The following is a 15,477-nucleotide window of genomic DNA, read 5'->3' on the forward strand; positions in this document are numbered from 1 at the left end:
TCTAGGCCCTGCAAATCCTTCAATAAAGTCATGTTTACACCCTGCAATTAACAGAACTTAGCAGATCAGTCAAAGATCCGTCCCAGACTGTGCAAGACCCCTCACTTACCTGCCAGTACTTTCTCAACACATGGGGAACACAAATGACCAAAATTCAGTTTTAATGGAAGACTCCAAACAAGTCCCCAAAATTGCCATCAAAACTAGATGAGCTCAGTCAGAACTGGTCTGTATGTTGTGCGCTATACTCAAAAGGCAGTCTGCATGCATGGACATCCCTGATGATGTCTTGATAACCCTATACTGGGTTTGATGTTTATGGTCTGCAGACCAAATAAAGTGAAAATAACTGAACTCAATATGGCACAATATTGTCTACACTAACTGGCAGAAGCCCTCTAAGATTTCATACAGGGAGTCTCTCCCAGCCCTACCTGGAGAACCTAGAACTTCTTGCATGCAATGCAGATGCTCTACTGCTGAATTACAGCTCTTCTCCAATATAATGTCTGGGGTCTGGTGTTAGCTGGCTTATACTGACACAAGATCAGCTCAGTACTGTACACAATGAATACCAATGGCTCTCTAGGGTTTCATGCAAGGCTTCTCTCCTAGCCCTCCCTGGTGATTGAACCAGGGACCATCTGTGTGCAAATCAGGTGCTCTACAACTGAGCTATGTGCCTTCACTAAAGAGCAGTCAGTCAGGTCAAGTGAGAGTGTGGACAAATTGTACTGCTGGAGAAGTTTGCTTTGCAGCTCAGAGAGCTGCTACTCCTGTGTAGAAGGGCCTCCTTGAGCAGCCATCCCCAGAGATCACCTCAAAACACAAGAGATCTTGAGAAGGTGCTCAAGACCCTACCTATAAAGCTGCCGGTGGGAAAGGCGCCTCTGCCCAAATACCACCCACCACCACCTCCCACCAGCAAACACAACCCATACTTTGTTAACCCAAGTGAGGAGCCTCACCAGTTTGTTCTCATACAGCACCAGCCCATAATTAGGGGGCACGACACTGAAACGGTTCCTCCACTTCTTGTTTTCTTCCATGTACTGGAACAGGTTCCCCGAGAAGATGGTACGTGCCTCCAGTGGAACCTAGAGAGGTGAGAGAGAGAAGCAAAATACAGTGAACCTGAAGGTGGAGCAATGAGACTTCAGGACACATTTCTGCAAAACACTCACCCCCCTGACTTGCATCCCCAGCTGTCAACAGTACTGTAACTAATTCAGTCTTTAACAACCCTCCTAGTTGCCTAACTCCTCCTCCTCTTCTTCTTCTTCTTCATCATCATCATCTTGGGCGATCACTCGTAGCCGAGTAAGATTTGTCTTCCATAAACACGGCTTTAACAATGAGTCCATAAGTGACTGTGGAGGCCAATTCTGGATCCACACGTCCTTCCACAGTGGGGGCATTGATTCCCGGGTGGGAGTTGATCACGGTGTGGATTTGCCAAGCGTGCCTTCCTCTTAGCATGCTTCTCCTTTGCGTCCTGAGTTTGAGTGTCTTCAAAGCCCATGACACTTTTGGTAAAGACTGTTCTCCAACTGGAGCGCTCGCAGGCCAGTGTTTCCCAGTTGTCAGTGTTTCTACTACCTTTTCTTAGATTTGCCTTGAGACAGTCTTTAAACCTCTTTTCCTGGAGTATGGAAGTGAGAGCTGGACCATAAAGAAGACTGATCGCCGAAGAATTGATGTTTTTGAATTATGGTGCTGGAGGAGACTCTTGAGAATCCCATGGACTGCAAGAAGATCATTCTTGTCCATCCTTAAAGAAATCAGGCCTGAGTGCTCACTGGAAGGACAGATCCTGAAGTTGAGGCTCCAGTACTTTGGCCACCTCATGAGAAGAGAAGACTCCCTGGAAAAGACCCTGATGTTCGGAAAGATGGAGGGCACAAGGAGAAGGGGACGACAGAGGATGAGATGGTTGGACAGTGTTCTCGAAGCGACTAGCATGAGTTTGGCCAAACTGCGGGAGGCAGTGGAGGATAGGGGTGCCTGGCGTGCTCTGGTCCATGGGGTCACGAAGAGTCGGACACGACTGAACGACTGAAGAACAACAACAACAACAATCCTGCAAATAGCATTCTGGAGACATTTGGTCAGAAAGCAGGAAAGGCCTACTTCAGAGGGATGTTGCAAAGATGCACAAAAGGTACTTCCAACACTTGAAACAGGTCGAGTAATCATTATGCTAGGATACTATCAAAATATCCAGGTGTAGTAAGTTTCACAGGTTGCCATATGGGAAGAGGTGTCATTGGCCTTAACAAAGCCATTTCCATTCATTTCCTCAGATGATCCTGTAGTTTTGCTTTCTTTTAACATCAGAAATTAATAGTAATTCTCTTTTTCGTTGAGGCTGTCTTTAGCAATCCTGAAGAATCTCACATCCCAACGTCCCCATGAGTCAGGAGCAGTCACTTCCTGCACTGGCTTTGTTGACGAAGCAGCATAAACAGGAACAAACCCACTCATCTATCTCTTTTATACACACACACACACACACACACACACGGCCATCTGTCAGAGAATTTGAGCATAAGTACTAAGAGACACTTAAAAAAAAATTATTATTATTTGCAAGGTCAGGGATGAACAGATATGGCTGCAATCCTACACATACTTTCCTAGGAATAAACCTTACTGAATACAGTTGGATTTCAACTCTTGATTAAACATGCAAAGGTTCCAGGTACACTTCATCATTAAATTATTTGAATTTGATCCCTGAGGAAAGGAAGCAAACTTCCCTCTCTGCCTATAAACACGGATAGTCTGCATGTTATAAGGCCACCATGGCTAGGATCATTTGCATGCGTTTGCAAGGAGAAGCACACCACAACATGAGCAACCACAGCACTTCAATGCAGTGGCAGCTGGCTGGTGACTGTGGTGGAGCAGAAGGCAGAGTGACCCAGAGTGGGTGCAGCCAGAGGCAACGGCATAGAATGAGCCGCTCCCTTATTAGCCGCAACTGAGAAGGCAGGCAGCTAGGGATTGGATGGGGGCAGACAGAGGTTGATGAGGCACTGCCCCATGTGCCCTATTGGACCAGGCTCCAATACTACAGTGAGAATGAGTCAAGGTTATGACAGGCACAGGCACACACACACACACACAAACTACCCAGTAATAAGCAGGGCACAGCAAACATCCTCCCTCCCTTGCCAGGGTCAGCCTTAACCACAGGCGAGCAACACCCAAGGGTGGTTATTAAAGCCCAAATGTTTATTTATTTCGGGTATCCTGCAATAAACAGGAGGCCACAGCAGACTCAGCAAGGACACCAGTTTTTGAAAGGAACACACCCCTGGCTGCTTATGCACTTCAGAATTAAAGAGGGACCTGTTGCGCTCTAGAGACAGGACGGCGGACATTAGCAGCCGTCCCTTTCAGCTCAGGACTAGAAAACAGGTTTGATGGGAGGCAGCTAGCCAGCCACAAATAGTGGAGAGATGCTCCGCTTCGCACAAGGACAGGGGATTCTGACCCCTCATTTGCCATTTTGAACCTCAGCTAGTCAGATCAAGAAGCACTTCCCTGCTTTCACACGTGAGAGGAAGCATTTATTCATACAGCACATATTAAAAACAATGGCATCCTCTCCCAGAAGATGTAATGACGGCTATGAATTTGGATGGCCACCCTGTCAAATTTGGCCTCCAAGGGGCGGGGGATTATGATTTGGCCACAACTAGTTCTCCAAAACCCCCCCCACCCTCGTTCTAGAGAAAAATGTGCCAGCATTTCTGTCGCGATCTCATGTATGACTTGAAACCAAAACTACAGGCCACATATGTAGAAAAAAACATTTCCCCACACAATGAGCAACAAGCATGAGTCAGTGTGGTGGAGTGGGTGGAGTGCTGGACTAAGACCTGGGAGACCAGGCGGGTGGAAGGCACAAAGGGTTCATGGGGCTGTGTTGTGTAGCCTGCCTGCCCACCTGCACAGGAGGAGGAGGAGTTTGGATTTGATATCCTGCTTTTCACTACCCGAAGGAGTCTCAAAGCGGCTAACATTCTCCTTTCCCTTCCTCCCCCACAACAAACACTCTGTGAGGTGAGTGGGGCTGAGAGACTTCAGAGAAGTGTGATTGGCCCAAGGTCACCCAGCAGCTGCATGTGGAGGAGCGGGGACGCAAACCCGGTTCCCCAGATTACGAGTCCACCGCTCTTAACCACTACAACACGCTGGTGAGGGGGCTGGGGGGTCTAGCGGCAAGGTTAAGGCCAGGCTCCAGGGGCCAGAGACCTCCAGTGCAGGGGCGCCTAGCTTGTGCACCCTCAAAACCATGTTCCCATGGCTATGGCCCCTCTGGCCCTCCTCAGTCTACTCCCCTGTTTCAAACCAGTGAAGACACCATTGTAAAGAACCAACATGTTTATTATAGCCAAATAAGGTCAAATAGCAGCAGCAAGTTATTTTAAAAAGCATCAAATAAACCCGCATGTAAATTAAAAGACAGAACATAAAAGAGAAGGTAAAATGCCCTTGCAAACCACCCAAGTTAAAAGAAGCTTGAGCAAATAATAATTTTAAGAAGTCTTAATCTTGTGCCTTAGGCTGTGTACACGCCATACATTTAAAGCACATTTAACATGTGTGCGCACAGACACACACAGAATCCTGGGAACTGCTGTCTGTTAAGGGTGCCAGGAACTGTAACCGCAAGGAGAAACTACATTTCCCAAGATTTATTTTTTGAAGGGGAGGCAGAAACTTAAAATGTATGCTGTATATATAGGGATTCCCCCCGCATGCATAAGTGAAATTGCATAAAGTGGGGAGCACCCTCTAAAAAGCCTCTGAATGTCTATTTCCCCCTGCTCTCCAGCAATCTCTCCTGCTCGTTCTCTGTGCTGTCCAGACCAAACAACCTGCTGTTGAAGCTCTGGGGCCAGCAGGAAGCTGGGGGTCATGTGGGAAAGTGGCTGCTGCGCTACCCCACACATCAGCTGTTAGGCGGTGAGGCTGAGCAGCATAAACCAAGTCCTACTGTGCCTCCAGTCTCTTTGGAGCTTCCTCCGCCCTCACTGATATCCTCTTAGGGCTCCTGGGAGGGTCTTCTCGTGAGCCACAAGGAAGCTTCAACTCTCTCACATTTCTGAGTATGATTCTGTTTATTTATTTATTTCCTGGCACCTCGCAAATATTTGGTTGCATGCAAGTAGAATGTGCATAAGTGGGGGGGGGAGGGAATGCCTGTAATCAGCAAAAGTGCCAGGAGGAGTTCAGGGGCCAGGACCAGGCTACCACCAAGAAAGCTCTGGTAATGCCCACACCATACATTTAAGCCACACAGCAGCAATTCCCAGCACCCTTCCCAAACTATAATTCCCAGGATTCTTGGCGGGGAGTGGGGGGCCATGTGCCTTAAAAGTTTGGCGTAGACCTGAGCTTTGGCATTTCCTAGCCCAATAAGGGCACTGTCAGGTTTCCTTCAACTCCCTCCAAATTCTGCAGAAGCCTTTTAGAAAATGGCTTCTGGGTCCAGCACCTTAACCACATGCCTTGGCCAATAGCTTTCCACCACCTGGCCTGGTCTGAAAAGCAGCTGGAGGCAGCTTCATTAACATGTGACCCCTAACCTTAATGAAGATGTTGGAGGCCTTCCTCCTGCCAGTTCTCCACCCTCACCCAGCAGCTGGGACAGGTCACAAGACTGGAAGCCCTCCAGGATCCCTCAGTATCAAAGGCTCAAGGCAGACAGCACACCAAGTACAGTATCCTGTTTTGCATCTGAGCTTGTCTTGCCTCTAGGCAGACAGAGAAAGTTGCAATTAAGCACTTAAGGGTGTTTATATGCTGCGAAAAGGATGAAGGATCAGCTGGAAAGAAACATCACTGCCTTGTTTGGACAGCAGAAGAGACAAGAGGTGGAAATGGGCAGAGGGGCTTCTTGGCAGTGGCGCCCTCCCTGTGGAATGCCCTCCCATCAGATGTCAGGGAGATAAAGAATTACGCAACTTTTAGAAAACATCAGGGGAACTTTTTATTTTTATTTTTTTTATTTTATTTTTAGGTTTTCAGTTATAAACACATATCATTTTACATTCTTGTACAATAATTATTTTGGACTTCGCACTCAGCATTCCATGACAGTTCTTTGTACATCTTAATTATCTGCATATATAGTAATAAAGGTAAAGGTAACCCTGACCATTAGGTCCAGTCGCGGATGACTCTGGGGTTGCGGCACTTATCTCTCTCTATAGGCCGAGGGAGCCGGCGTTTGTCTGCAGACAGCTTCCAGGTCATGTGGCCAGCATGACTAAGCAGCTTCTGGCAAACCAGAGCAGCTCACGGAAACACTGTTTACCTTCCCGCCAGAGCGGTACCTATTTATCTACTTGCACTTTGACGTGCTTTCAAACTGCTAGGTTGGCAGGAGCTGGGACCGAACAACGGGAGCTCACCCCGTCACGGGGATTCGAACCGCCGACCTTCTGATAGGCAAGCCCTAGGCTCTGTGGTTTAACCCACAGCGCCACCCACGTCCCTATATACAGTAATACATTAACCTTATTTACAGCCTTCTCGTATCCTTTATATTGTCAACTGCTGGTCATAAGGTATCCCCTACTTGGAATTTGTATTTAAAATCGAATTTTTGTAAATATTCCCCTAAATATTCCTACTCACTCCTCATCTGTTTATCATCTACAGGTGTTATTTCAGATGTCATACGTGCAAGCTTCACATATTCAATTAATTAATTAGCCATTGTTCTTTCCCTTGGGTCTCTGTTTGTTTTCAATATCTTGTGTATACTATCCTTGCCACTGTTGTTCCATATAAGAATAAGCAATGGGCTTTTTGGGGGGAGGGGTGTAACTCATTCCCAATTATGCCAAGAAGTAATTCTTCTGGTTCATAGGAAATGTAATTAAAAATTATAATAATAACTCGTTGGACACCATTTCCCAAAATTCATTTGCCCGATTGCATTTCCACCATAAGTGAATAAATGTACCCTCAACTTCTAGACATTTCCAACAGAGGTTTGAATCTTTTTTATTCATTTTGGCCAATTTGACCAGTGTCAAATACCATATTGTGTTGTTTTCGCATTTTCTCTTATTTGTTAAAAAGCAGAGAAGTTCATTGTTTGCTTCCATAATTTTCCCCACTCGTCAATTTAAACATTATGCCCAATGTCAATGGCCCACATAATCATTGCTTCTTTTTATAAATTCGTCTTTAGTTTCCCATTCTAGCAATAGCTTATATAATTTAGAAATTAGTTTTTTTAAAAAAATTGGGCCCTAAAATCACTGTTTCAAATTCTGAACCTTCTTGAATAAATCCTATTTCCTTATATTTTTTGAACTTCTCATTTGTTTTGAGATATTGAGACCAATCAGGTATCCAATTAAAAATATCCTGCCTGTCTCTTTTCTTTTATGTTCCCCTCATGGTACTCAAGGAGGCCTTTATATTTTCCCCAAGTCCTATCCATATTTAGTCTTTTTACTGCAACTGCTTCTACTGGTGAAATCCAACTGGGGGTCTTTCTTTCTAGAAAGAAAAGAAACCCAGCTAGATGGGCGGGGTCTAAATAAAATACTAATACTAATAATGGTTACTTGGCCAACAACGCAATCTGAACAACAATTAATTTTGTAGCCTCTGCCTTTGATTTAGTCCAGTCTCTCTGTCACTGCAGGAGGCAGTGGAGGATAGGGGTGCCTGGCATGCTCTGGTCCATGGGGTCACGAATAGTCGGACACGACTGAACGACTGAACAACAACTCTGTCAGATACAAACAAAGGAAAGGGAGGGAGGTGGGGAGAAGAACTGCTGTCCCTGCACGAGAACTTAAAATGTGTTTTCACATGTAAAGCCTGCTTTGCTCTGCAGGCACATACCTCCACATGTGGTGGGATTGTCCTGTTACAAAATTACCCGTCACAAGTTGCACAAGCACCATAAAAAACCCCATACATGCTGTACCACTCTTTTGCACGTGGCCTTCCCCGTAGATAAGGGGAGAATAGGCTCGAAAACCCCGGTTTCCTTCCCCTTACGGACTTCGTTCATTCATAAAAAAATGAATGACGTTCCGGAACAGCGCCCCTGGTGGCCAGCTCGCTGGCACCGCAGGCTTATCTTGACAGGCTAACTAGGTGTCAATAGAATGTTTCCGCAGTCAATTGACCGTGACTGATCCAATCAAAATGTTGCAACTTTGAGATGCAATGTTTCCGTTTTGTTTCTGTTCGTTTATTCTTGACTTTTTCTTTTTTTTTTTTATAAGAATTTATTGACATTTTTACTTATAACAACATACAACCTTAACCACACCTACATTTATACACATACAAAACAAATACAATTACACATCTAATACAAAAATTGCCATGATTTTTCTTCTTAATTAGACATCTCAAAAAAAAATTTCTTTTTCCAATCTTGACAGTTGACTTCCCCTGCCTTTTCACCTTCGAGTTTATATCCATAATCTACTTTTTAACCTCTTCATTTAAAAAATTAAACTTAATTATATATATAAAATAAAACATTCATCTTAATCTTCATCTTAATCTTAATCGTCTTAATCTATAAACTTAAACCACTTAAATTGACTTTATTTATACTACATCCTCATAAATCCTCACAAATCGTCCTCAGCAAATCTATCTCTTCTATCCTTTGAACTGCTGCTAATAACATAGAAACTTGAAATATCTCTTTTCATGTTCAAACAAATAATAAAACAAACTATTGTTGACAGTGTTCACCCTCCGATTTCAAAATACCATAACAGATTGCTTTAGATTTTACTTAATACTTCACCCCACACCCCCTCTGTCCATTCTTCTTCTCCTGATGGCATCAGCACTGAACTTCCATGCAACTTCCCTCTCCCAACGTCCACAGATCCAGGCACAGTCCAAAGCTCTCCTTGCCACGAGCTCCGAGGTATCCAACTCTCCCTCTCTCAGCTTCTCCGGTTCTTTGTAGCATTCCTTTTCTTCTTGTATATACCTTAATTCTCTGTCCCTGGCCCCCGAGCTCACACCTCGGGGACTGGATATAGCAAATCTTGACATCGCCTTGGGGCTGCCACCCCCAACAAGCGAATTTCTTCTCCGAAGTAGCTCATTCATTTCTTCCCATCTTTCCATCCATCCTCTCAGCTCTTTGACAAGATTTTCTTCCAAAGTGTCAAAAGTTTTGTTAGCCTCCTCTGTGGGCAGTTGGTTCCATTTCAGACCCCCACACAAGACTTTAACTTTTCTGTAAAGTAGTTCCACCTTCAAGGCAGTGAGCCTTTGTTCATCTGTTAGTCCAGAGTTCAATACCAGTTCAAGGACGAAACCCAGCATACTGGCAGAGGAGGAGGAAGTGGGTATCATATTTCTTCCCCTGTCTCTTTGTTCGTCGCCATTTTCCTAAGCTGGAGCGCAAACACCGCAACTTTAAATAGAGATATTTTCCGCTAGTTAGCTTCCCAAGAAAAAAGTTTGCCAGTCTCATGTGTCGTTTTTAGATACTTTATAACCAGTTCTGTGGCAGCAATCCCTCAAATTGGTTAAATTCTTAGGCTCGAAGGGAGGGAGGCAGGCTGCCTTTCTCCTTCCCCCCGGATCGTTCCAAAAACACGATTTCTGCCAAGATTATTTACTCACGACCACCGGGTTCCTTTAGCTCCATTCTTCACAGGTAGAACTTAGACGCTCACCGCGGGCTTTGCCGCCGCATTTGCATCCCGGTTGGGGCATATCCCCGTAAGCCCGGCTCCGTTGTCCCTTCACCCCCACTCCCCCTTTACAGGGGGGCAGGGGAAGGGTTCGGAGCCTCCGCGGGCGCAGCCGGGGAGCCCAGGGTGCGGGACGCTCTTCCCGCACCCCAACCGGAGCCGCGCGCTATTCTTGACTTTTTCACTTGGAAAACGATGCCCTGCTGAAGCCTAGTGACAGGGGCTGACCTGGGACTTCATCCTCCATGATCTCCGAGGCGCGGCTGCACGTACACAGCGGGCACAGGAAACCCGATTTTCCCGCCTCAGCCTCGCCAGACGGAAAAGATCTGGTTAACAAAAGACCACCGCTCAGGAGTGGATTCCACTCAATAGGACCATGCTCTACCCTTTCCTGGGGCAATGCCACCTTCTGTTTCCTTGGACAGCTCATCCGGGAGGGGTATGGCAAGGAGCAGCTCAGGTGTGAAACTGCTCAGGTTTCTGCTCCTAGCCCCTCCCGTCTTGTAAATATTCTGATGTAATGTTGGGGGTGTATCTTGGTGCAAGGGGGAGGTAATAAAAGTTGGGGACACTTCTTTCTCGGGGCTTCCATTTTCCCTTCGTTGTGAGGAGTGGGAGCCCTGTCGCGACAGTCTTTGCTTCTAATAAAGACCAAGCCTACTGGCTGCTATTTGCTCTAGACTTTGGTGGTGGTCTCCAGTTTGTCCAAGATAGCCCTTGGATTCATCCATTATCAGTCCCAAAATTCAACCCCTTTGGACAGCAGTCCTACAAGAAATATGCAAAATAACTAAACAGGTATTAGAAGCTACCCCATCACTGGCCTTATTGAATATTTTCCAAGACAATAACGCTCACTCATGCTATAAAGAGATTATAACCCACCTACTCTCAGCAGCCAGAAGCATCATAGCTAGACACTGAAGATACCTGTGAGAAGTGAACATGGACCACTGGTACCAAATTGTATGGGGGAAAGCCTTACTAGAAAAGCTAACCAACAGACTAAAACTGACATGGGGACAAATAAAAGAGGACAACTTACCCCTGGTGTGGCTCCCCTTTATTACACACACAGCCCAACAAGAGAACAAGAACACACCAACAACATACAAATCAATATGGCAACCCCCCCCCCCCAAACAAATCTCACTGCAGTCAACTAAAGGCAACCAACCATGCCATGCCCCACAAACCTCTCTCAATTCCAATGAAAACTAGTAAATGAAAAGAAAGAGAACCTACCCAACTGATATTGACACAAAACATCAGTAAGTAAAAGAATACACTAAGTAAAAGAACATATGTTTAGCACCACCCCTCCCCCCTTTTCTCCCCCAACCTTAAACTGTATGCAAAATTAACATCTCACATGGAATGAAACTGATCTGTAGAAAAGACTCTACAACCTGAAAATAGAGGCAATGCATGTACTTTTTGTAACCCAATAAAATCTTTAGTAAAAACAATTTTAAAAAAAAGTTTGCCTTGCAAGTCACTTGTCCATGATGTTTGGGATTTGATTGAAGCTTTTAGGGTGGTAGCTGAATGGTAGAGCACCTTTTCATTCATTCGTTTAGCCTTTATTGGCACAATTTAGACAACAGAATCATAAAAGAGACGGGGGGGGGAACCCATCCATCCATAAAGCACTGGTAATCCAGTCATATTAAACACATAAAACATATAGAAGACTCAGTAGCCACCATTAAGTTTTATGATTTAAATTTGATTTAAAAATCTTGGCTAAATATCCTGAAACAATCTCAGTAGTTTCGGGTATATCATCCCTCAACAGATACTGGATTACAGATTCTTAAACTTCAAGGGAGACACAAGTAGGTTTCTCCGAAGAATATCGAAGAGAAGGCAGTCCAAAATTATATGGTATATTGTATCTGGTGTACTCATACCCAGTGGCGTATCAACCTCCAACGGCGCCTGGGGCAGACCTAAGCTTTTTTTAGGGCAGTCGCCAAAATTTCATAGATACTGATTTCTACCACCCCTTGCAGCACCCTACAGACCCCCGTGCTACTTTGCATGTAGAAGGTCCCAGCTTCAATACCTAGCACTGCCAGGTAAGTCTGAAAGAGGTACTGTCCTAAAGCCTGGAGAGCTGCTGCCAATCAGTGTGGTCATTATTCAGGGGCGTAGCAAGGGGGGGTGTAGGGGGCGGTCCGCTCCAGGTTCCATAATGGAGGGGGTGACAAATTATCAAGGAACAATTACTGCCCTACTAGGGCGGTTCATAAAAAAACTTTTTTAAAAAATGCCTGCTCCAAAGGTCTTATCTTACTATACTAGGGATTATATAGCTATATATGAAATTTCATGCATATCGGTTAATATCTTGACCCTCCTCCACCAAAATAGCTGTTTACTTGGCTGTTTTCCTATGTCGTGAAGGCTGAAATTTCAGTTCAGTGGAGCACTTACTGTTCCCAATCCTAACCCTGTGGAAAGCCATCTAATTAGACTTTAATTTGATTTTGAGGTGTTTTTAGGGGGTAATTTAATTATTGTTTGATTTTATACCAATGTTATGTATCTGATGTTAGCCACCCTGAGCCTGACTTCGGCCGGGGAGGGCGGGATATAAATAAAAGTTTTTTTTTATCATTATTACTTGTTATTATTCCTTTGTAAAAAAAATAAGAAATAACGTAAAACCATTTTTGCAGGGGGCAGAATCAATGGGGGGGGGGTTGACAAGAAATTTTCCACACCGGGTACCACCTGACCTTCCTACGCCTCTGCATTATTGAGCTAGACAGAGCAATGGCCTGACTCAGTATAAAGTACATCTCCCTATGATATTTGAGTCAGGTTACTATCCCCAGCCAGCTTGTCAGTGCTGCATAGTAATTGAGTTAACTATTGTTGTAAGGAACAATTAGATGGGTGTACGCATCATTCTTTCTTTACAAAAGTCTTTTACAGGCCACCAGTCAAGCCTCAAAAGGCACCCCCCAAGGCAATTCTCAACATTCAAAATGAAAATTAAAGACGTGAACCATAAAACCAGAAAGTAATTAAACCAAGCCAAGAAAAAAAAGAAAAAGCCACAACCATCCACAACTGGTTGGAATAAAAAGGTATTTAACTGCCCTGCCTAAAACATATACACACATACACACTGAGCATGGGGCCAGTTGAATCTCCTCTGGGAGCGGGCTTCCACGAATGGAGTGCCACAACATAGAAGGCTCTGCCCCATGTCCCAAACAAAGGTAACTCTCCAGGTGTTAGGATGTGGAACAGCACTTCTGAGAATATATACAGCTACCAGGCAGGTTCATACTGAAGGAGGCAGTCATTCAAAGTATCCCAGTCCCAAATTGTTCATGGCTTAAGGTAATTGTACTGGAGTGAACTGGGATCCAGTGCAAACCAAAGGAAACCCGAATGACCTGGCTTGCTCTATAAGGCTCCTCCTCCTCCTCCTCCTCCTCCTCCTCCTCCTCATCTGTCACCAGAAAGCAGCCATTCCATCAGGCTGCAGCAGAGGGAGAGAAGGGAAGCAGGGTCACCCCCCATCAGCTCAGCTGAAAGATCAGCAACTTTTGGTTCCTCCTCACCTTAAACAGTTTCCCTGCAAGTAGATAAATAGGTACCGCTCCGGCGGGAAGGTAAATGGCGTTTCCGTGCGCTGTTCTGGTTTGCCAGAATCGGCTTAGTCATGCTTGCCACATGATCCGGAAGCTGTACGCCGGCTCCCTTGGCCAGTAAAGCCAGATGAGCGCAGCAACCCCAGAGTCATTCGCAACTGGACCTAATGGTCAGGGGTGCCTTTACCTTTTTACTGTAGAGCATTGGGAGAAGGGACAATATAGGAACATAGAAATCTGCCTTATGCAGGGCCATATCAAATGCCCATCTAACTCAGCAGTCCCTACACTTTGGTGTCTCTTCTAGCCCTATCAGGAAGTGCTGGAAACTGAAACTGGAGACCCTCTGCATGCAAAGCAGATGCCTTAACAACTGAGCTGCACACCAGTGCCCAGAACGAGCCCTTTTCACCAGCAACAAAACAAAACAAAACCCTGCATCTACACCAGGCTTCCTCAACCTCTGCTCTCCAGATGTATTGAGACTACAATTCCCATCATCCCTGACCACTGGTCCTGCTGGCTAGGGATCATGGGAGTTGCAGGCCAAAAACATCTGGAGGGCCGAGGTTGGGAAAGCCTGATCTACACGTATTTCCCAGGAGGCTAACAGAAGTCACGTCAGGTAACGCCATCCACATCTCCCCTCCCTTCCAACGTAACGCTCCCAGAGGCTTGTCTGTCTATCACCAGCATCTCCCCTTGATTCTCACAAAGTGCTCCAAGGCTCAGGTTTGTTCTGTTTTTCCACACACACACACCCCCTCTTCCTCTCCTGAGTGCTATTTGCAGAGGTCTCCTGTAAAATTAAACTGAGGACACTTCAGCATACAATGGCTCATTAACCACTTTGGCTGCCTGCCAGGAAGGGGGTTGGGAAAGAGAGGGGGGGCAGACATCAAAAGCCGGTTGTATTAACATCAACAAGTCCAAGAAGCAGATAATTGTGGGGAGCAGGGGGACGGGAAGAGAAATTTCTAGCTGTCGCCAAAAGTGTCTGCACGTGGAGAACTGACACAAGCGAAAAGTAACATAAAATTGTGGGCTATAAGCTACTTCATATTCCATTCAGCCCCATTTGTGCTGTTTCTGTCTTGGCTTTAAAGGAGTGCTTTTGTGCGTGTGGTTTTCCATATGTACACACACCTGCACTGCATCATGGGCATTCACTGAATGAGGGTAAAGGGAGGCAGCTTTCCCACCGTGAACGATCCATAACCCCCTGATTTCCAGATATCATTTTTTTAAAAAGAACCTGAAATATGTGACAAAATGTACAGGCACTACTTTTCCCTCTCTCCCTCCCTCTCTCTCTCTCTCTCCTCGTGTGTGTGTGTTTTCAGTACTTTATTTTGTGCCCCACCCAGTTAAAAATTCCTGCCAACACCTATAAACATCACAGCAAAGCAATGGCAGCACCTGCAGTCTCCTAGGCCATCATCGCTACTTCCCCTAAGCTAGGCACAGATATTACCGTACTTGTGCTGGATCAGGGCAAAGGCCCATCTAGTCCAGCATCCCGATGTCATAATGGCCAACTACATGACCCAAAGGGAAGCCTGCAGGTTTGAAACGAGTATTAGACAAATTCACAGAGGCCATCAGTGACTACAGTACTAGCCACAATGGCTATGTTCTCCCCTCCACTGTCAGAGGCCATCTGCCTCTCAACACTGGTGCTGGGAATCGCAAATGGGAAGAGTGGCTACAGTGGTACCCCACAAGACGAATGCCTCGCACAACGAAAAACTCGCAAAACGAAAGGGTTTTGCGAGTTTTTAGTTGACTCGCGAGACGAATTCGTCTATGCCTGTTTTTCGCAAGACGAATTCGTCTGGCGAGGTACCACTGTATTGCATTCATCCCCTGCTTGTGGGCTTTCCAGAGGCACCTGGTTGGCCACTGTAGGAACAGGGTGCTGGTGTAGATTGAGCTACTGGCCTCACCCAGCAGGGATCCTGTTATGCTCTTTTGTCAAATGTGCAAAGTTTACCCCTTAAGTTTAGACGGGTCCCATTGGGTGACAGACTATGCCCGTGTAAATCCAGAGAAGCAGAGACCATTGAACACGTGCTCTTGCGGATGCTGTTTCTATGAGGACGTTCGAACATAGCTGTCAACCCTCCCTGCTGTTTCCCAATGCTATA

General features: G+C 45.6%; 1 protein-coding gene across 1 annotated transcript in view; it reads right to left on the minus strand.

The window, feature by feature from the left end:
- NIBAN2 (niban apoptosis regulator 2) overlaps positions 1-15,477 on the minus strand; it is a 94,807-nt gene that overhangs the window by 35,748 nt on the left and 43,582 nt on the right. Inside the window, exon 3 of the mRNA XM_033137502.1 lies at positions 969-1,097. Within this exon, the coding sequence (XP_032993393.1) occupies positions 969-1,097 (129 nt within the window). The remainder of the gene's footprint in view (positions 1-968; positions 1,098-15,477) is intronic.

The sequence above is a fragment of the Lacerta agilis genome, chromosome Z, assembly GCF_009819535.1.
Source record: "Lacerta agilis isolate rLacAgi1 chromosome Z, rLacAgi1.pri, whole genome shotgun sequence".
In the NCBI taxonomy this organism is placed as follows: Eukaryota; Metazoa; Chordata; class Lepidosauria; order Squamata; family Lacertidae; genus Lacerta; species Lacerta agilis.